The 21031-nt window shown below is 38.8% G+C and overlaps 1 protein-coding gene and 1 pseudogene across 1 annotated transcript in view; one reads left to right on the forward strand and one right to left on the reverse strand.

Moving 5' to 3' along the window:
- ADAMTS12 (ADAM metallopeptidase with thrombospondin type 1 motif 12) overlaps positions 1 to 21031 on the forward strand; it is a 264492-nt gene that overhangs the window by 220915 nt on the left and 22546 nt on the right. The window contains exons 21-22 of the mRNA XM_025043542.1: positions 7582 to 7758; positions 9642 to 9785. Coding sequence (XP_024899310.1) covers positions 7582 to 7758; positions 9642 to 9785 — 321 coding nt within the window. The remainder of the gene's footprint in view (positions 1 to 7581; positions 7759 to 9641; positions 9786 to 21031) is intronic.
- Positions 2801 to 2919, reverse strand: LOC112475845 (annotated as a pseudogene).

The following is a 21031-nucleotide window of genomic DNA, read 5'->3' on the forward strand; positions in this document are numbered from 1 at the left end:
AATTATTATACATTTTCACCTGGATTATTAAATATTGACTCAGCAGCTGCTCACAAACCAAGTTTAATGGTTTATCTGCCCGACTTGTTAAGAAAGCAGAGCCATAAAAAGGAATTTTGTTTTTTAAAGTATTTTTCCTCCTGTTTTTTTTTTTTTTTTGAAGTGTGATTTTATTGTCTTTGCTAACCAGCTGTTGTTACTCACTCTACTGTGCTGTCTACATAGTCCTTGTGAAAGGCGGCATCAGGTTTTACGGTTAGTTAGCCTTGGTGCTCTGGAGCACTGACCAGGTCCCACCTGCCCGTCACCCAGGATGAACCCCCCCGGGGGATGCACCCAGGCTGTAAGACACTGGTCAGCAGCAATAGGGTTGAGAGCTGCTTGGCAGGTGGGGGTGCAGAGGTGGAACCTCAAATACACCTTCTATTTACTAAGCACAGCCAACCCTAGGATACCCCGTAGGCACCTGTCTTCTCTCTGGGGAGCCAGTTTCCCTTGACACAGAAGGGAAAAGAGAGAGCTACCCAGAAGTTTGGGGGAGCTGGCATCTTCTCTAGACATTAGCATCCTCCTCTAGTAGAGAGTCCGTGTCACCTGAGAAGCAGCACTTGGGAGCCTCTGATTCTCCTGGCAGGCTTACCTGGCAGACAGAAGTATGGAATGTCATTTATCTGCTTTAAGCTCCTTTTCCCAAAGTAAGCCTCTGATCTTTGGGAAGAGAGGGAAAGGAGGGCTTCGCTGTGAGAAAATTACTTTGAGTTCCTTTGATGCCTGCCAACCTCCCTTTCTCTGTTTGCACACCAGTTTTCTTTCAGGAATGAATATTGGATTTTTTTTTTTCCTCTGTCAACTCATAACGAACTCAGGGTCCATCCAGGACTAAATGCTTGGCTATAAATTCTCTTCATTATCCAGAAAAATCTCAAACCTCTTCTAGCTCTGACTTTGTCAAATACTGACCAAAGTCCTAAAGGCCCACTTTCCCGTCACTGAGACCAGTCCTCTCCTTGGAAATTACATACATCATAAAAAGGACAGATGCGTAAAATAGCTCACATTTTGAAAAGGTTACTCACTCTGTATGAAATCCTAGGAATTCTGTCTGAACGGACGTTCCAGAAGTTCTCCACGATCAGACCGGGAGGGTGGCACATACTGCATTTATTAACCCCTGTAGCATTTATAGTGATTCTATAGAAGATATCTCTGACACAGTGTCTGGTTCTGCCAGAATATAGTCACCACCACAGCTAAAATCTAATCCTCTAAGTTACTACAGCCCTATCAGTAAAGAAAATGTCTCTTCTCTCAGGAAACTAGACAAAACCTTGCATCAAAGACGCTATTTAACTACTGATAGTCAGTTGTCCTGACTTTCATTTTTTCTGTTATTATGGATATTGCATACATGACTTCCATTTTGCCTTGGGCTGTCAATTTAGATTTTATCCTAAATTTTGATAATTTGACTCCCACATTACTAACCAGTTCACATGGATGTCTGAAGTCCAAGTCACCACTAGGAAAGACTTAAGGGCCTTCTTGGTTTCACTGTTCCATCAGGACTTTTAAGCTCACTCAGAGGGAAACCTCCAAAACCTGGAGTAGGAAAGTAGGCCCCTGCTTTTGCCTCTAAATGTCCAGAGGGTTTAGATTCTGCCACTTTGACAAGTTTGCATTTTCACAGATACATTCTCAGAGGGAAGAATTCTAATTTTCTCTTGAACCCTCTACAGTATCCTACTGATACTGTAAAACGTTTTAATTCTCATAGGACTACAGGGTGTGCTGCAGCCTCACCTGAACCCACAGATATCACACCTGAGACCTCCAGGGTACTCACCAGTAATGCCCCAGTAATTGCTGTCTGAATTGCAATTCTACTAGCTTATGTCTCTCGCATCACCCGTGTCCTTGATGAAGCCCAATATAGCTGCTGTGGACATGTTCTCATATGTGACAGTAGAATGAGACTATACATCAGCTCTCTACCTTCACAGTGTGTAAAAGTAGTTTTTCAAAATGGCTTCCTTACTGTTGATGCATTAATCTGTCTGAAACAAACTCAAGGCTGTAGTCCTCCAGTTTGTCCCAGAAACATACTTGGGGAAATGGAATTCTGAAGAATTGAATCTTAGAAGCCATGCTGGGCTAGGGACCTGACACGCCTGGGTTGAAGCCCTACTCTGTCACTGGCCAATGTATGACACTAGTCTATTCATCTAACCTCTTAGGAGCCTTAGTTTGCTCACCTCTGAGAATGAAGTGGAAGATTTTGCCTCTAGTTACCTCATAGAGTTAGTTATTATAAGGATCAAAGCATAGAATGTTCCTGAAACAACTTTATAAATGGTAAAAGACTGTTCACATGAAACCCTGGGCAAACTATGAGCTCTTGGTAAAGGTTAGGATTGGCTGTTACACGTTTACTAACCTCTGCCTTCCTGGACTTGGGGCAGAAGGCCTGTGGACAGGTGACAGTAGAATAAGTCCTGTCAGTGGAGTGACTGGCTCAAGCAGGAGTCCACTCCCCAGTACTAAGCAGACGAGATGCTCAGTGTCCATGAACTTTGGGGGACTTGACTTATCTTGGGCTCTAGCATTTGCCAAATATACCATAGGCCTGACATTGCACAAGAACTTTAGATAAACAATTTAATTTTCACCCAATACAGAACGTCTTTATAATTCTCACTGAGGAAATGAAAGCTTAGTGTTTAAATAACTAACTAATACTTGATCATGCAGGTAGTACTAAATACTCTCGGTTTTAAAAAGCCATCACTTTTTTTTTTTTTAATGCCTGCAGCACTTGGTCTTCCTAGGTGGTCTCCCATCCAAGTACTAACCAAGCACGACTCTGCTTAGCTTCCGAAATCAGACGGGATTGGGCTTGTTCAGAGTGGCATGGCCATAGAAGAAGCCATCACTTTTAATTACAGCTTTTCAGAAAGAAAAGAAACACTATGTAATAAATATCTATGTCAGTTGAAAGATGCATGTCAATTTGAGAACATTAAAATTTGTATGAGGGGGAAAAAAGTGATTCTTGTGAAGGAAGAAGTGCAGCACATGATAAAGATGAGCTTGGAAAACCCTCAGTCAGGTGGCTTAATGCCAAAGCCATGCATCATCCATGGCCCCACACACTTTTCCCACACACATTTTGCCTCTACCTGCTAGAGTTTTGTGAACTGGTGACTTGACAACCCCTTTATTACCTCACTTAGAATGAACACTACCCTTAGTCAAGTCTAACAGATCTTGATTATTTCTTAAATGAATTAGAAATGTGTTTACTTTTTTTCTTGGAACTTTCTGTCTTCCCATCTTGCAACTTTATTTTCGCAGTAGTTGACTCTATCATCTGTAGCTTTGAGAGAAAATAAAAGAAAGTGGCAGTCTTTTCTTTATGGCCTTGGGTTTCATATATTTGCTAATACATTTGCATATATTGCTAGTCCTTCTATCTGATTCTACTTCTTATCTCCAATTGTCTATGATAGTGCTGCATTTTTTAGATTTGAATTTTTATAAATGAATTAAATAAGGAAAGAGACGCTTTGTTGCTAAATGGAGACAGTCCCCAACTTTCATAAAAAACATGTTCCCAGAAACGTATATTAAAATCCAATATGCAGAAGTCAAAACATAGGGACGCTTCTGCCCCCAGAAAGCAAAAATTGAGTAGCAGGAAGGTGGATCGTATACTGAAAATCACTGCATTATTTTACTCTTGATGTAATTTGTTATATTCTAAACTGTCACCCTCTCTTGACACCCTGAGGGTTTCAGATTAAGGAATCCCTAAAAAGAAATGGTTAGAAGGATGGCAATTAAACAGGTCTTTGGGAAGGCTTGAACCCAAGACCACTCTAGCTGAGGACTGATATCCAGACCAGGGGGCCCTCCATGCTGGCCCCTGCCCATCCCTCATTGTCCACTCCTACCCTCTGCTCTAACGTTCTGAACAACCCACTGTTCTGAAACAGGCCTGGTTTCACAGCACCGTGCCTCTGTATACGCCACTCTCTCCACCTCGAATATCCTCACCCTATTTTACCAGCTGAGTGAGCATCTACTCATCTTATGACTCAGCTCAAGCTTTGGTCCTTTATTCAAGCCTTTCCTGACCTCTTCAGTGAAATCGATCACCTCTTCCTTTGTGCCCTCACTAGATCATGAACAACTTGTGACGTAAAAGCTTTAGTACTTCTACTCATTTACGTGACTTTTCCCTGCAGCTAGATTGGAATACAGAGCCTGGAACTTAACAAGTGCCCATTCACTGGGAGGAAAGGAAGTGGGGGTGTGGTGAGAGGAACAGATAAAAGGATGAATTGGGGTGCTGTTAACTTAGAATTCTTGGAATGAATTATTTGATCATAAGGGTCTTATGAATCTGTTTAGCATAAGGAAAGAGCAGGAAATAATCCTAATTTAGTATTTGGTGTGCAACTTGGAGAGAAGAAAGTATTTTGAAATCAAAACAGTACAAATCTAGTGATCCTCATACATTTATACCACTCTAGAATGTTGGCATAGTTCAATCATCTAGTTTATCCTCCTTCTAATACCAATGGAGAAATGGAGGCTTAGAGAAGTGATTAATCACTGTTATACAGGCACTTGGTGTTAGGGTCATAAATGAACGAAGTCTACTGACCTAATGCTATGTTTGTTAATTTCACTGTACTCATCTGAACACGCTGTATGAGTGCAACATGGAAAGTGTTTTTATCAGGATGACTTCATAAATCAAAAGCAACACAAGGAAGAAAGGGTTGTGTTTTCATTTTATCTCTGCCAGTGGCTCCTGTAAACTAAGGGTATTTTTCATTCTAACAGCAATCTGGTTTGCAGATTCTATCAGTTAAACAAACTGATGCAGTAACTGGAAAAACAATTAGGCCTGTTCGTTCACAACAGGGCATCAGCCTGTATTTCTATTCTCATTAGTCTGGCTCCTGTCCTCAGTCTGGTCCACAGGTTAGGAAAACATGAATACAAATAACCCTCCTGTAAGGCAATAAGAAAATGAATAGAGTAATTGACCTTCAGCACACAAAGGCAAAATAGCATTAGAAATGGAATGATTTAACTTTCCACCACTTCCCTGAATGAGAGGCCCTTTACAAAATGGAATAGAAAAGTTACAGATTTAGTGGGTGTCTTTCCTTATTATTAACTTCAGCTTATTAATAAACTGCATTTTCCATTGAATGGGAAAACCCTCTCTGACAAAAGGGTAATGCCAATTTGAAAATTCAGTTTAGGAATATCAGATTATGGTAACAAATGGAAAATAAGAAAATAAAACTCCATTTTACACTTACGCGTTGTAAAAAGTTGCCTTTTCCAAATAAAGAGGCCTTTTGTTTTAACCACATGCTGTTTCCCAGAAGTCTGTTTTGTCAGACAAATAAATGGCTGCTTTATGTAGAAATTATTAGCATGCTTCCTCATTTCTTCTGTTCCTGATTTTAAGTTGGCAGTTACTTTTTCCTCTGTGTACTTTGGGAGGAAAATGAAGTCTTTTATTTGTTTGGGTTGGGGGCTGTCTTTCAAGTGTTGCTTATTTCTGAGAAGCTAAACACTCTTGGTTATGGAAGAGCATCGATCTGTTAGTTTATCGCACAGGCCCATCCATATCTTTCTATGTTGCAGCCCAAGGTTTAAAGTCAGTTGATTGTGTGCAGCCTGCCAGGGGCCAGAGGGGGATGGTGTTTTGAAATCTACCTCTACTGAAAGGTTATGAGGAATTTTCTTTTCTGAACCATTGCTCTATGATTGTGAGTATTCCACCATAGCCATGGCCAGAAAGAGAGTATGATCTTTTACTGTGTAGAGAGGAGGCCCGATGAAAACATACCTGCAACTATGACATACTTTCTGGAGGGTGTATTTTCTCAGCCAAGACTGCAATAAAATAGTCGAAAGAAGAATTAAGAGGATAAAGAAAGATATTCTTCATTCCTGTGGTGACCAACTGAGTCACCCTGTCTTCAGAATTTATATATTCGTTCAAAATGTCCGTGTGGACCATCTCTGCTCTGCCTGGCATCATGCTAAATGCTTGGGACACAATGATGACCGGGGCAGATACGGTTTCAACTTGATGACAGTGAGAGTCTAATGGAAAGAATGGACAGAATAAATAAAAGCCGTTCCACATTTCAAGTCCCTGTGACAGAAACCAAGAAGGAGCTGAGGTAAATAACATGGAGAACCTCCTTTGGATAAGATATTTAAGGAAGGCCTCTCTGAGAGCTAAAGAGAGAGCAGCGGCTGGCAGGTAATGCGAAGGGTGGAGGGAGGAACATTCAGGACATAAGACCACAAGAACGTATTATTGACCCAAGGAGAATCTGGGGGAGAAAGGCTGGGAAGCTCAGGGGTCTGCCCCGATCCCACCTGCCACAGGTCCTCACCTGAACATGGGCAGTGACAAGACCAGCCAGGCCAGGACTGGCCATGAGAGACTAGGATGCAGAGGCAAGACAAGCGGAAGGGATTTGGAGGGGAGCAGCATTATAAACAGGCTACAGACCAAGTCTTAGAGGCTCAAGTTATGATCAAAGAAAATCTAAGTGGGTAGAGGGTGGAGTAACTTCCAAAACTCAAGAGATCAGAGACTAAAAGAAGTAGGCCAGAATAGGCCTCGTAACCCTGATTTCAGGTGACCATGGCTTGTCATATTTATTATGCTCTTAAGGACATTAGCAGTCCTACAGGTAAGCCATGTCTTTTCCTGAGACAGAGCAGGATGAAGCAGCTGCTACACAGATGTGAGCACATGTGAAGAGAAGGAGTGAGGGGGCCCTTTGTCACGGCTTTCTGTGGGCATGTGCTGAGAAAACTCAGTAATGGAGGCAGGCGGTGGCAGCTGTAGGAGGAAGAATGGGTGGTGGGGACAAGGACAGGGTTTGCTCACTCCCACGAATCAAACCGCTCAGCAGTTATCCAGTATATTTCCCTCACATAGGCCCTTCACTTGAGAACACATACCCTGTCTTGCTTTCAGAGGCATGAGGCATGGAAAAACCAGGTTTTTATCAGGATTCTGAGGGAGAGATGGCTGTGGCTTGGCAGAGAGGTCCCCTTATGGATAGTCCTGTTCACCAGGAATGAATACAGACATCTAAGGGAACGTGCGCCCACTGAGACAGACGCTGTTCCTGCAGGGCCCCCAGACCCATTGTCTATAATCTTCATGACAGCCCCATGAGGTAACAGTTATCTCAGATTACAGGTATGAGACTCAGTGTTTCTGTGACTTGCCCAAGGGCTCAGGACAAGTGAGTGACAGAACTGGACTGTGCCCCCAGTTCTGTCAGACATCAAACCCTCACACGTCCACACCTGCGTTTTCTGACACCAGCAGCCCCATCTCCAGGATCTGCTTTAGTGACTCCCTCTCTATGGCATGTGAGGGAAAACATTTCACTGAACTAGAACTAATTCTTCTTCATGACTGCAAGCCTGGAACTTCACAGTGCTTTGTGGAACCCCCCAGGAATCAGGGAATCGAAGGCCTGACACCAGGGTCTCGGGTCTCCCCTTTTCTCTCACTCCATACAGTGCTCCAGGAACTGCAGTGGGGGCTTCCAGATGCGGGAGATTCAGTGTGTGGACAGCCGGGACCACCGGAGCCTGAGGCCGTTTCACTGCCAGTTCCTGGCCGGCGTTCCTCCCCCGCTGAGCATGAGCTGTAACATGGAACCCTGCGAGGAGTGGCGGGTGGAGCCCTGGAGCCAGGTACGACCCCCTGGTACACCATCCACACAACAAGGCCAACGTGAATGCCTGTCACCACGTGCGTCTAGAAGTCAGGGAAGACCACACCTGCATCGTGCCAATGACTGGCCTCTACTCAGTGACCCAATACTGTGTAGGGGAGGCTGACCAGGTCAACAACTTGAAGACGATATTGTGTGGTTTCAGCTGTGACAGTTCAGTGTTTTATTAGAACCTAGTCTTCCAGTGGATGTACAGAGGTGTGAGGGTCTCTGCTGGGGAAATGTACATGGACTACTTTGATGAGAGCCATTTAGGAAGGAGCCTCACATGCCTTTCCTAGCTTCTGCAGTCAGGCTGGCGGTAGTGGTCAGATACTTTCCACAAACTCAGTTGAGTATTTCCTTGGGGCTGTCGATGGACTAGACACCTTTAGGTGCTTTACCTGAGTCGTCATGATGCTGCCCTGTCTACACATACTGTCTAATCCTATTGTGGGAATGTTCTGGGCCCCTTCAGTGCATGTCAGCCAGCCCAGATTGTTTGCAACGGAAGATGCATTTCAGCTCTAGAAATGTGTCCGCTCCAGTGGTTCTCAAACTTTAGCGTGCTTCAGAATCACTTGGAGGGTTTATTAACACAGAGATGGACCCTCCCACCCCACCACCCGCTGCAGAGCATCCAATTCAGAGGTCTGGGGTAGGGTGTGAAATTTTGCATTTCTAACAAGTACCCAGCAGATGCTGACGCTGGGGGACCACAGCTTGAGAACCACTGATTTATGTCTTCATCCCTGTTTCCTGGCGGTTACTTGGCCAGGTGACCCCAATCCATATGCACGTGTGTAGGTACGTCCAAGGATCCCAAAGGTGGGATTCCTTTCCTTCTCTCCTAATATGTGGATAATAACAGAGCTAATAAATGGAGGGAAAATCCAATGTTAACTCTCAGAGTTGGAATATTGTGAAAGCAATAGATTAATTCGTTTATTGAGCAGAAAGGGTTAATTGGATATCATTTCCCTGTTTTCTATGGTACCACCAAACACAAGGGCCTTTTGTGATGTGCAAGATGTTGACAACCATAATTGCTTTGTTGTTACAATGCCGTAATTAAGATTTTTCAAAGCACTAAGATTTTTCAAGGTACTCAAAGTGCCTTTCAAGATCCTTGGTGAATTATTTCTTCCTAGAAACCTCAGGAAAATGAGACAATATGTCTTATAAAATCATTCTAGTGAGCAAAAAGCCTGACACATTTTAGAATTGCATTCCTTCAGGAATACAACCTGTCATTTCAGATTTATGTTGTGAGCATTAAGCCAGTGCATCAGAACTCTGCGCAAGCTTACCAATTTCTCTATTCTGAATGTGGGCAAATTTAAACTCTCAGCTTTATGTAGTAGGAAAGGAAGACCGAACCTCATTGTAACAAGACATGAAAAAAAATTGTATTGCAAACGTATGCTCTCTGTTTAGGCTGTCAGAGCTAATCATAGTAAAAACATCTATATTTTACATTTTGGTTTCTAGACACTCATCTCAGGAGACAAAATACAGATAACATAATGTCTGTTCTGGAATGATGACTCATTTAGATTTTTAAGCAGAATTCCTTCCGTCTGACGTATTTGACATTGAACTGTTTGTCATCTTCCGATTTTTTTCTCTTTCTCGTCAGAATTTCCTTTAGCAATCTCCTTCCTTCTCTTGAATTCTTCTTTTACCATTGCCGTTTGAAATGACCGAGTGGTCATTGGAAGGAACCTGGCACAGATGCTCCAGATCACAGTAGAGATACTAATATTCTTAACACTGAACACAAGTGATAGTGAAAATTCTTTCCTTATCACTGCAGATGTCACCATGGGATTTTTACCTAACCTCGTCCTTGCTGTATATCAGTGTTCCAGGTCCTGTGGAGGCGGAGTTCAGGAGAGAGGAGTGACTTGTCCGAGAGGCCTCTGCGATTGGGCAAAAAGGCCCACATCTACTGCACCCTGCAACAGGCATCCTTGTTGTCACTGGGCCACTGGAAACTGGGACCTGGTAAGAGTCAGTTATGTTCTCTTCAATTTATTTTAGTCTTAAAAAAAGCATTTGTTTTCTTTTTGCTTTCAGAAGAAATATATGTTCATTGTAAAGGTTCAGTGTATCCATTGATTTACAGTGTGTTTTACCTCTAGTAGTCTAGTTTAGTTCTAGTATCCTTCTGCTGTCTAATATACCTCTACGTCTGCTAGAAGTTGACCTGTAGCTGACATGGTGATCAGTGTTTACTGTCTTGAGTTCAGGAGACACAAAGATCAAAGAAACTCAAAACAGAAAAGATCAAATACCAAAATTATCCCAGGGGCACAAAGCCTCAGGAAAGGCAATTGGGGCCTGAAGATCTTAGATCCTCTGGCTTTTCTTAGAGCAAATGGGAATCTTACGTGCCTGCAAGTTTGAGCCTTCGCCTAATTTAGTGAATTTCAGGTCTCTTGTAAACCCACAAATCAGTTTGCCAGGTGGCCAGCCCATTTGATGGACAAATAAAATAATTAAACTGTAAATGAGGGAAAGATTTATTATTCTTCAAAGTTTATTTATCGTATAAATGAAACTAGCAGTGATACTGAAAAAAAAACATTTTTCCATAGACAGATTCAGCCTTGACTCTGACTTGCCCTATCCTGGGTTCTCTAGAAGAGTCTTGAGGCAAAATCGAACAATTTATTAGGAAATATAACGTCAGGGAAGCGGCGTGATAGACAAAAAGGAAGGAGGCAAAGAAAGGGGAATCAAATATGACGTGGTGCATTACCAGCCTGACCACGCTTGGTATCGGGAACAACTGGTTGCTAGTTCTCGAAAAGCCTCATAAAAACTGTGTGAACTGCTGCCTCTTATGGTAGTTTGTCAAGGGGAAGGAAGAGAGGGGATGGTCTACCGGCTCCTGTCTCCCAGGACTGGGTAAAAAGTCTCCCCTCCGATGGCTAGTATCCCCCATTATCCTGGATTATTCCTATGTAGGCAGGTCCTTCCGTTTCTCACGTGTCAGTGGCAACAAGAAAGCTCAGAGTCAGGAGGTGGGAGGCATACAACGTAGGGACAAGGTGCAGGCCAGTGGGCTGTGCTTCCATGAAGTCGGTTACATTCTACATTTTATCCATTCATCAGTCAAAGGACATAGGTTGTTTACATGTCTCGGCTATTGTAAATAATGTTGCAGTGAACATAGGGTACATATATCTTCACAAGTGTTTTCAAATTTTTCAGGTAGGTACCCAGAAGATGGATTGCTGAGTCATATGGTAGCTTTATTCTTAATTATTTGAGGAACCACCACAGTTTTCCATAGTGACTACAACAATTTACATTTCCACCAGCACTGTATGAGAGTTCCCTTTTCTTCACATTCTCTCTAACACTTGTCTTATTGATATTTCTTGTCTTATTAATAATAGCCATTCTAACACGTGTGTTGTGGTATCTCATGGTTTTCATTTGCATTTACCTTGTAGCTGGTGAATTTGAGCATCTTTTCATATGTCTGTTGCCATCTGTATGTTTTCTTTGGATAAGTGGTCTATTCAGGTCCCCTGCTCATTTTTTAATCAGATTGTTTGTGTTTTTGTTGTTGAGTTGTATTAGGTCTTTATATATTTTAGATATTTGTCTCTTTTTGAAAGTATCATTTGTAAACATCTCACATTTGATTGGTTGTGTTTTTGTTTTCTTGATGGTTTCTTTTGCTGTGCAGAAGCTTTTTAGTATTCCCATTAATATACTTTCGCTATTACTTCCCTGCCTTTGGGCTCAAGTTCACAAAAACCCCTATGAGACCAAAGTCCATAATTTAATGCCTGTCTTTTCTTCTATGTACTTTATTGTTTCAGTCTTTAATACATTTAGAGTTAATTCTTCTGTATGGTGTCAGATAGAAGCTCAGTTTTATTCTTTTGCACATGACTTTCCAGTTTTCCCAGAACTATCTATTGAAGAGACTTCCTTTTTTCCATTGTATATTTTTGGCTCTGTTATTGAAATGAGTTGCCCATATATATGTGGGTTTATTTCTGGGCTCTCAATTCTGTTCCATTGGTCTGTGTACATGTTTTTTAGATAATACCATGTTTTGATTATGTAGCTTTGTAGTATAACTTGAAGTCAGGGAGTATGATACTCTTAGCTTTGTTCTTTTTTTCTCAAAAGAACTAAAGCATTGCTTTAGCTATTCAGAGTCTTTTGTGGCTCCATACAAATTTGAAGGTTTTTTTGTTCTATTTTTGTTAAAAATGCCATTGGGATTTTGATAAAGATTTCATTAAATCTGTATATTGTTTTAGGTAATATGGCCATTTTAACAATTTTAATTCTTCCAATCCATGAACATGAAATATCTTTCCATTTCTTTGTCTTTTAATTTTTTTCAACAATGTCTTGTAGTTTTCAGTGTATAGGTCCTTCACCTCTTTTATTAAGTTTTCTTTTTAGGTATTTTATTCTTTTTTTGCAATTGTAAATGGGATTGTTTTCTTCATTTCTCTTGATATTTCATTGTTATTATATAAGAATGCAACAGATTTTTGTATATTGATTTTGTATCCTGCAACTTTACTGTATTTGTTTATTGTTTGTAATAGTTTTTTGTTTTGTTTTGTTTTGTTTTTGGTGGAGTCTTTAGGGATTTCTATATATAGAATCATGTCATCTGCAAAGAGTGACAATTCAACTTCTTCATTCCCAGTTAGGATGCCATTGATTTCTTTTTATTGCCTATATCTCTGGCTAGGACTTCTAGTGCAATGTCAAATCACAGTGGCAAGAGTGGGCATCCTTGTCTTGTTCTTGATCTTAGTTTTTCACCATTGGATATGACGTCAGCTGAGAGGTTGTCATGTACGGCCTTTATTGTGTTTGAGGTACTTTCCTTCTATACCCATTTTATTGAACGTTTTTTGTCATAAATGGATGTTATATCTTGTCAAATATTTTTTCTGCATTTAAGGATATTATACAATTTTTATCTTTTATTTTGGTAATGTGGTGTATCACATTGATTGATTTGCAGAGGTGGAACCATCCTTACATCCCTGGAATGAATCCCACTTGGTCATATTTGTATGATCCTTTTAAGGTATTGTTGTATTTGATATGCTTGTATTTTGTTTAAGATTTTTGCATCTATTTTCATCAGAGATATTGGCCTATAATTTTCTTTTTTTGTGATGTCCTTGACAGGGTGGCCTTGTAAATGAGTTAGGAAGCGTTTCCTCCTCTTCCATTTTTTGAAAAAGGTTGAGAAAGAATGGTATGAAATTTCTTTTGAATGTTTTGTAGAATTCACCAGTGAAGCCATCTGGTCCTGGACTTTTGCTTTTTGGGAGGTTTTCAGTTACTATTTCAATTTCTTTACTAGTGATCAGTATTATAGGTTTCCCAATTCTTCATGATTCAATCTAAGAAGGATATATATGTCTAAGAATTTGCCTATTTTTTGTAGGTTATCGAATCTGTATTCTTGTATAACCCTTTGTACTTCTGTGGTATCCATTGTAATTGTTCTTCATTATTTCTGATTTTATTTGCATCTTCTGTCTTTTTCCCCTTAGTGAGGCTAGCCGGCGGTTGTCCATTTTGTTTATCATTAAAATAACCAGCTTGCTGGTTTTTTTTCTTTAATAGCTTTATTGAGGTATCATTTTCTTTAGCATTTTAATTTATTTTATTATTAGTTTCAAGTATACGGTACATTGGTTAGACATTTATATAGTTAATGAAACAATCGTACTGATTATCTTCCCTCTGGCTCTACACATAGCCATTACATTACTGCTGACCGCATTCCCTATGCCATGCTCCCATCCCAGGGACCATCTACTAGTTTGTCCATCTTTAAATTTAACCCTTCACCACTTTCTCCCATCCCTGCCACGCCACCTTGCCTATTATTTTTTTCTGTTGTCTTTTTGTTCTCTATCTCATTTACTTCCACTCTGATTTTTATTTCCTTCATTCTACTGTCTTTTAGCTTTATTTGTTTTCCTTTTATTACTTTTTCAGGTGTAAGGTTGTTTATTTGGGATGTTTCTTATTTCTTGAGGGAGGCCTATAAACTTGTCTCTTTGTACCCCTTTTGCTGCATCCCTAAAATTTTGGTATGTCTTATATTTATTTTCAGTTGTGTCTATGACTCTTTTGATCTCTTATTTCTTCTTTGACCAGTTGATCAATAGCGTTTTAATCTCCATATATTTGTTGTTTTCCAGCTTTCTTCTTGAAGTTAATTTTCAGTTTCATACTGTTTGGTCAGAAAATAGGTTTGGCATGATTTCAATCTTCTTAAATTTATTGAGACTAGTTTTGTGCCCAAGCATATGAAAATGTTCCATGTGCACTTGAAAAGAATGTGTAGTCTGTCATTTGGGGATGGAAAATTCTATATATCCATTAAATCCAGTAGTCTAATGTGTCATTTAAGGTTTATATTTTTTTATTGACTTTCTGTCTCAATGATCTATCCATTGCTGTGAGTGGGCTATCCAGATCCCCTACTGTAATTATATTTTTGTCAGTGTCTCCCTCTAGGTCTGTTAGTAATTGCTTTACATATTTAAGTGCTCCCAGGTTGGGTGCATACATATTGATGTATTATGTCTTCTTGATGAATTGTCCCTTGTATCATTATAAAATGTCCATCTTTGTAACCTTGGTACCTTTTTATCATGAAATCTATTTTGTTTGCTATAAAGAAGACTATACCTGCAAATCTCTGGGTGCCATTTGCTAGGAATATCATTTTCTACTCCTTTGCTTTTGGCCTATATTTGTCTTTAGAGCTGAGATGAGGCTCTTGCAGACAACATATAGCTGGATCTTGTTTTGTTACTCTATCCCACTACTCTGTGCCTTTTGATTGATGAGTTCTGTCCATTTAGGGTGATTATTGATATATGAAGACTTACTACAGCCATTTTATTTTTTGTTTTCAGATTGATCTGTATCTTCCTTGTTTATTTTCTGTTGTGAATCCGTCTGCTATTTTAGTTTGGCAGTTTCTATGATTTTTTTCTCTTTTTCCTTTTTTTAATGTTTTGTTTCCCAGCTATGGATTTTCGTTTTGTGGTTATCGTTAGATTTGTTTGAAATGTCTCATATGTAAAATAATCCTTTTTCTTCTGATTATATTTTATCTTCATTCACCTGCACAGGTTCTGTCCTTTTACTTCTGCCCTTCATGATTATTTTGTCACAAATTATCTTTTTATGTTGTGCATTCGTTACCAAATTGTAGCAGTTATAGTTATAATTAAATACCTCCCCCTTTTATACCCTTTTAGTCTTTTTTATAATTAATATCTTATTCTGAAGTAGATTTGCAGTTTCCTGCTTCTGTCTGTCTGCTAGTCATCTTAATCAAAGTTTTGTATACTTTTGTCTTTTTTAGAAGAAGAGCTCCTTTCAACAATTCTTGTACTGAAAGTGTTGTGCTAATAGAGTCTTTCAGATTTTGTCTGGGAAAGCCTTTATTTCTCCTTTATATCTAAAGGATAATTTTGCTGGATATATTATTCATGGCTAATGTTTCCTATCTTTCATATTGAATATTTTCTTTCATTCTCTCCTGTCTTGTAATGTATTTGCTGAGAAACTTGATGATAATCTAATGGCATTCCAGTTTTCCCAGCACTGTTTACTGAAGAGGCTTTCTTTTCTCTATTGTATATTTTTATCTCTCTTGTCAAAAATTATTTGTCCATATATATGAGGGTTTATTTCTGGACTGTCAATGCTATTCCATTGCTCTGTGTATGTTTTTCTGCCAATGCCATGCTGTTTTAATTGATTAGAGTCGCTTTGTAGTATAATTTGAAGTCAGACAAGGTGATACTTTTCACCTTGTTCTTTTTTTCTCAGGATTGCTTTGGCTATTTGGGGTCTTTTGTGATTCCATACAAATTTGATGATTTTTTGTTCTATTTCTTTTAAAAAATGCCATTAGGGTTTTAACGGGGAGTGCATTAAATCTGTATATTGCTTTGGGTAATATGCCATTTTAACTCAACACCAAAAAAACAAATCTATGTGTTCTTTACATAACTACTTATTGATGTATCATTGGCAAATATCTTCCATTCAGTTGGTTGTCTTTTCATTGTATTAATGGTTTCCTTCACTATGAAAAACTTTTTACCTTGATGTAGTACCATTTATTTATTTTTTCTTGTGTTTCTCTTGCCCGAGGGAACATATGCAAAAAATATATATATTACTAAGAGAGATGTCAAAGAGTTTACTGCCTATATTTTCTTCTACAAATTTTATGGTTTATGATCTTACATTTAGGTCTTTCATCCATTTTGAGTTTATTCTTGTATATGGTATAAGAGAGTGATCTACTTTCATTTTTTATACTATCTGTCCAGTTTTCTCAGCACCATTTATTGAAAAAGCTGTCTTTTACCCCCATTGAATATTCTTGCCTCCTTTGTCATAGATTAATTGACCGTATAGGCATGGGTTTATTTCTGGGCTCTCTGTTCTATTCCATTGATCTATGTGTCAGTATCATGATATTTTGATTACTATAGCCTTGTAGTATAGCTTGGTATCAGATAACATGATACCTCCAACTCTGTTCTACATTCTCAAGATTGCCATGGCTATTCAAGGTCTTTTGTGGTTTCATATAAATTTTCGGATTACTTGTTCTAGTTCTGTGAAAAATGCCATTTGGTATTTTGAAAGGGATTGCATTGAATCTGTAGATTGCTTTGGGTACAAGGGATCTGTTAATGATGTTAATTCTTCCTATTCATGAACATAGTATATGCTTCACTTTGTATATTCTTCAATTTTGTTTCTCAATGTCTTATAATTTTCTGAGTACAAGTCTCTTTGCCATGGCTATTCAAGGTCTTTTGTGGTTTCATATAAATTTTCGGATTACTTGTTCTAGTTCTGTGAAAAATGCCATTTGGTATTTTGAAAGGGATTGCATTGAATCTGTAGATTGCTTTGGGTACAAGGGATCTGTTAATGATGTTAACGATTTCCAAATATTAATTTTGTAACCTGATACTTTACTGAATTCATTTACTAGTTCTAATAGATTTTTTTGTTTGTTTGTTTTTTGGGTTTTTTTTTTTTTTTTTGGTAGACTAGAGTTCTCTCTATATATAGTGTCATATTATCTGCAAATAATGTCAGTTTTACTTCTTTCCATTTTGGATGCCTTTTTTTTTCTTATCTGACTGCTATGGCTAGGACTTTTAATACTTTGTTGAATAAAAGTGGTGAAAGTTGATATCCTTGTCTTATTCCTGACCTTAAAGAGAAGGTTTTCAACTTTTCATCATTGTGTCTGATGTTAGCTGTGTGTTTGTCATATATGGCCTTTATTATGTTGAAGTATGTTCCCTCTGTTCCTACTTTCCTAAGTGTTTTGATCATAAATGGATGTTAGCTTTTGTCACATGCTTTTTGTGCACTTATTAATATGATTATATGATTTTTATCTTTCGTTTTGTTTATGTGGTATATCATTTTGATTGACTTGCAGATATTGAACCAAACTTGCATCCCAAGAAAAATCCCACTTGATCATAGTGTATTATCTTTTTCATGTATTGCAGAATTTGGTTTGCTAATATTTTGTTGAAGATTTTTGCATCTATTTTCATCAAGAACATTGGCCTGTATCCTACTTTCCTAAGTGTTTTGATCATAAATGGATGTTAGATTTTGTCACATGCTTTTTGTGCACTTATTAATATGTTTATATGATTTTTATCCTTCATTTTGTTTATGTGGTATATCATTTTGATTGACTTGCAGATATTGAACCAAACTTGCATCCCAAGAAAAATCCCACTTGATCATAGTGTATTATCTTTTTCATGTATTGCAGAATTTGGTTTGCTAATATTTTGTTGAAGATTTTTGCATCTATTTTCATCAAGAACATTGGCCTGTAATTTTTTTTTTTTTTTTGTAATTTCTTTGGTTTTGATATCAGGGTAATGCTCACCTCATAGGATGAGTTGGGAGCCTTTTTTCCTCTTCAATTTTTTGGAATAGTTAGAGAAGGATAGGTATTAATTCTTCAAATGTTTTGTAAAATTTACCTGTGAAGGCATGTGGTCTAGGACTTTTGTTTGTTGGGAATTTTTTGATTAATGATTCGATTCCATTAGTAGTTATCGGTCTGTTCAGAGTTTTGTTTCTTCTTGATTTAGTCTTCGAAGATTGTATGTTTCTAGGAATTTATATATTTCTTCCAGGTTGTCCATTTTGTTAGCATATAAGTGTTCGTTGTATCTTTTTATAATCCTTTGTATTTCTGTGGTGTCAGTTGTCACTCATGTCTTTCATTTGTGATTTTATTTGGGCTCTCTCTCGTTTTCTTGATGAGTCTAGTTAAATGTTTATCAATTTTGTTTGTCTCTTCACAGAACTAGTTTTTGGTTTTGTTGATCCTTTATTGTTTCTCAGACTCTATTTTATTTGTACTCTGATCTTTATTATTTCCTTTCATCTACTTACTTTGGGCTTTGTTCTTTTTCTAGTTCCTTTAGGTGTAAGTTTAGATTGTTTACTTGAAATTTTGAGATTTTTCTTGTTTCTTGGGGCAAGCCTATATTGGTATAAATTTCCCTTTTAGCACTGCTTTCTCTATGTCCCATACAATTTGGGTCATTGAGTTTTTGTTTGTTGCCAGTTATCTTCAATATCTTCCTTGATTTCATTGTTTAGTAGCATGTTATGTAGCCTCGACATGTTTTTTCAGTTTTCTTCTTATAATTGATTTCAGTTTCAAAGCATTGTGATCAGAGAAGATGCTTCACATGATTTCATCTTAAATTTGAGACTTGTTTTGTGGCCCGACATGTGGCCTATCCTGGAAAATGTTCCACGTGCACTTGAAAAGAATGTACATTCAGCTGCTTTGCGGTGAAATGCCCTAAATATATCGATTAAAATTATCTGGTCAAATTTGTCATTTAAGGCCACTGTTTCTTTGATTTTCTGTCTGGATGATCTATCCATTGATATCACTGGGGTGTTAAAGTCCCCTACCATTACTTTATTATGTTGTTCTCTCCCTTTATGTCCTACATTGGGTACATAGATGTTTATGAAAGTTATATCCTCTTGTTGGATTGATCCCTATATCATTATGAAAAGACTTTCTTTGTCTCTTTATTTCATGTGTTAAGTCTACCTTGTCTGATATAGGTATTGCTGCTACACCTTTTTTTATCATTTCCATTTGCAAGAATATCTTTTCTCATCCCTGTACATTCAGTTTCTATGTGTCTTTCAATATGAAGTGGGTGTCTTGTAGGCAGTATAAGCGCAGGTATCATTTATTTATTCATTCAGCCACCCTATGTCTTTTGATTGGAACATTTAGTCAATTTACATTTAAAGTATTTATTAATAGGTATGTACTTATTGCCACGTTATTGTTTTCTGATTGTTATTATAGTTCTTCTCTGTTCCTTTCTTGTTCTTTTGTTCCCTTTTCTTGTATGTTGATGAGTTTCTATAATGTGTTTGGATTCCTCTCTCTATTTCTTGAATATCACCTGTAGATTTTTGGTTTGTGGTTACCATGGGCTTCATATATACCAAGCTATGTTTATAGCAGTCTATAACCTTGCTGAGTATAGAAATTTTGATTGTAGGTCTTTGCCTTTCATCATTTTGAATATTTCATGCTAATACCTTCTGGCCTGCAAAGTTTCTGTTGAGAAATCAGCTGACAGTCTGTGAGTGGTCCCTTGTACATAACTACTTTTCTCTTGCTACTTTTAAGATTCTCTCTGTCGTTAGTGTTTGGCATTTTAATCATGATGGATTCGTCTTGTTTGGGACTCTCTGCACTTCCTGGACTTGTATGTCTGTTTCCTTTGCCAGGTTAGGGAATTTTTTGGTCATTATTTCTTCAAATAGGTTTTTAATTCCTTGTTCTTTTTTTTTTTTTCTCCTGGTACCTCTATGTGAGTGTTGGTGTGCTTGATGTTGTCCCAGAGGTCTCTTAAACTGTTCTCATTTTTTTTAATTCTTTTTTCTTTTTGCTATTCTGATTGGGTGTTTTCTGCTACCTTATCTTCTAGATCGCTATTCAGTTCTCTGCTTCATGTAATCTACTGCTGTTCCTCCTAAGGTATTCTTCATTTCAGTTATCATATTCTTTATTTCTGTTTTTTATGTTTTCTATCTCTTTGTTAAAGTTCCCCCTGAGTTGCTTTACTCTTTTTTAAGTTCACTGAGCATCCTTATAACCAGTATTTTGAACTCTGTATCTTGTAGGTTGCTTGTCTAGTTCTTTTTCTGGAGCTTTGTTCTGTTCTTTCATTTAGAAAATGTTTCTTTGTATCCTCATTTCGGCTGACTGCCTGTGTTTGTTTTTATGTATTAGATAGATCAGCTATATCTTCCAGTCTTGGCAGAGTGGTCTTATGTAGTAGGTGTCCTATGGGGCCCAGTGGCGCAGTCTCCTTGATCACCTGAGCCACGTGCTCCAGGTTTGTCCCTTGTGTGTGCCCTCTTGTTGTAGTTGAGACTTGATGCTATTAGCACATTAGTGGGTGGGATTGACTCTCAAGGCTGAATGGCTGCGAGAGGTGGCTGTGACTAAAGTAAATGAGCCGTTGTGTGGGGGTTGACCCCACGGAGCAGGATTCGCTGTAGTAAGGTTCTCATGCCTGCCCATTCTGTCCTTTGTGTTATTTGTGGACCCGGTGAGTGGTATTCTGGTGTGGTCTGAAGCCTGCCTCCATGTGTGTTGGTTCTGGGGCCTCTTGGGAGGAGCTCCAGTGCAGATCAAGGTCAGCTACTACCTGGAGCCACCTGGTAGGAGCTACAGAGTAGTGGAGGAATGGGGCAGGTGGACTGGTTTTGTGTGCTCCCAGTGCTACTTACTTTTTTACTAATGGTCCCTGGCCCACTGTGCTTTTGGGGCATCTCCACTGCCTCTACTAGGCTCTGCCAGGATGGAAGGGAGAAGAGAGGCAAGTTCATTATCTTGGGGTTCCACTTCCCCCTGCAAGCAATGGCTCTTGGTATTGCTGTGCTGTTTAAGGCTTCCCAGCTACCTCTACTGGGGTCTGCTGTGATGGAGAAGGGTCTGCCTCTCTTATATTCTAGACCACAGTGTGAAGGCTACAGCCCAAAATTCTTTGCTGCTGCCTCACTCACTGGAGCCAGAGTGGGCACTGAACATCATCGGCAGCCACCTCCCCTACTTGTTCCAATATGCACAATTTTAGATGTATTGACGCATGGATCTTTCTGGTGTCTGC

The sequence above is a fragment of the Pteropus alecto genome, unplaced genomic scaffold (genome assembly GCF_000325575.1).
Source record: "Pteropus alecto unplaced genomic scaffold, ASM32557v1 scaffold152, whole genome shotgun sequence".
Lineage (NCBI taxonomy): Eukaryota > Metazoa > Chordata > Mammalia > Chiroptera > Pteropodidae > Pteropus > Pteropus alecto.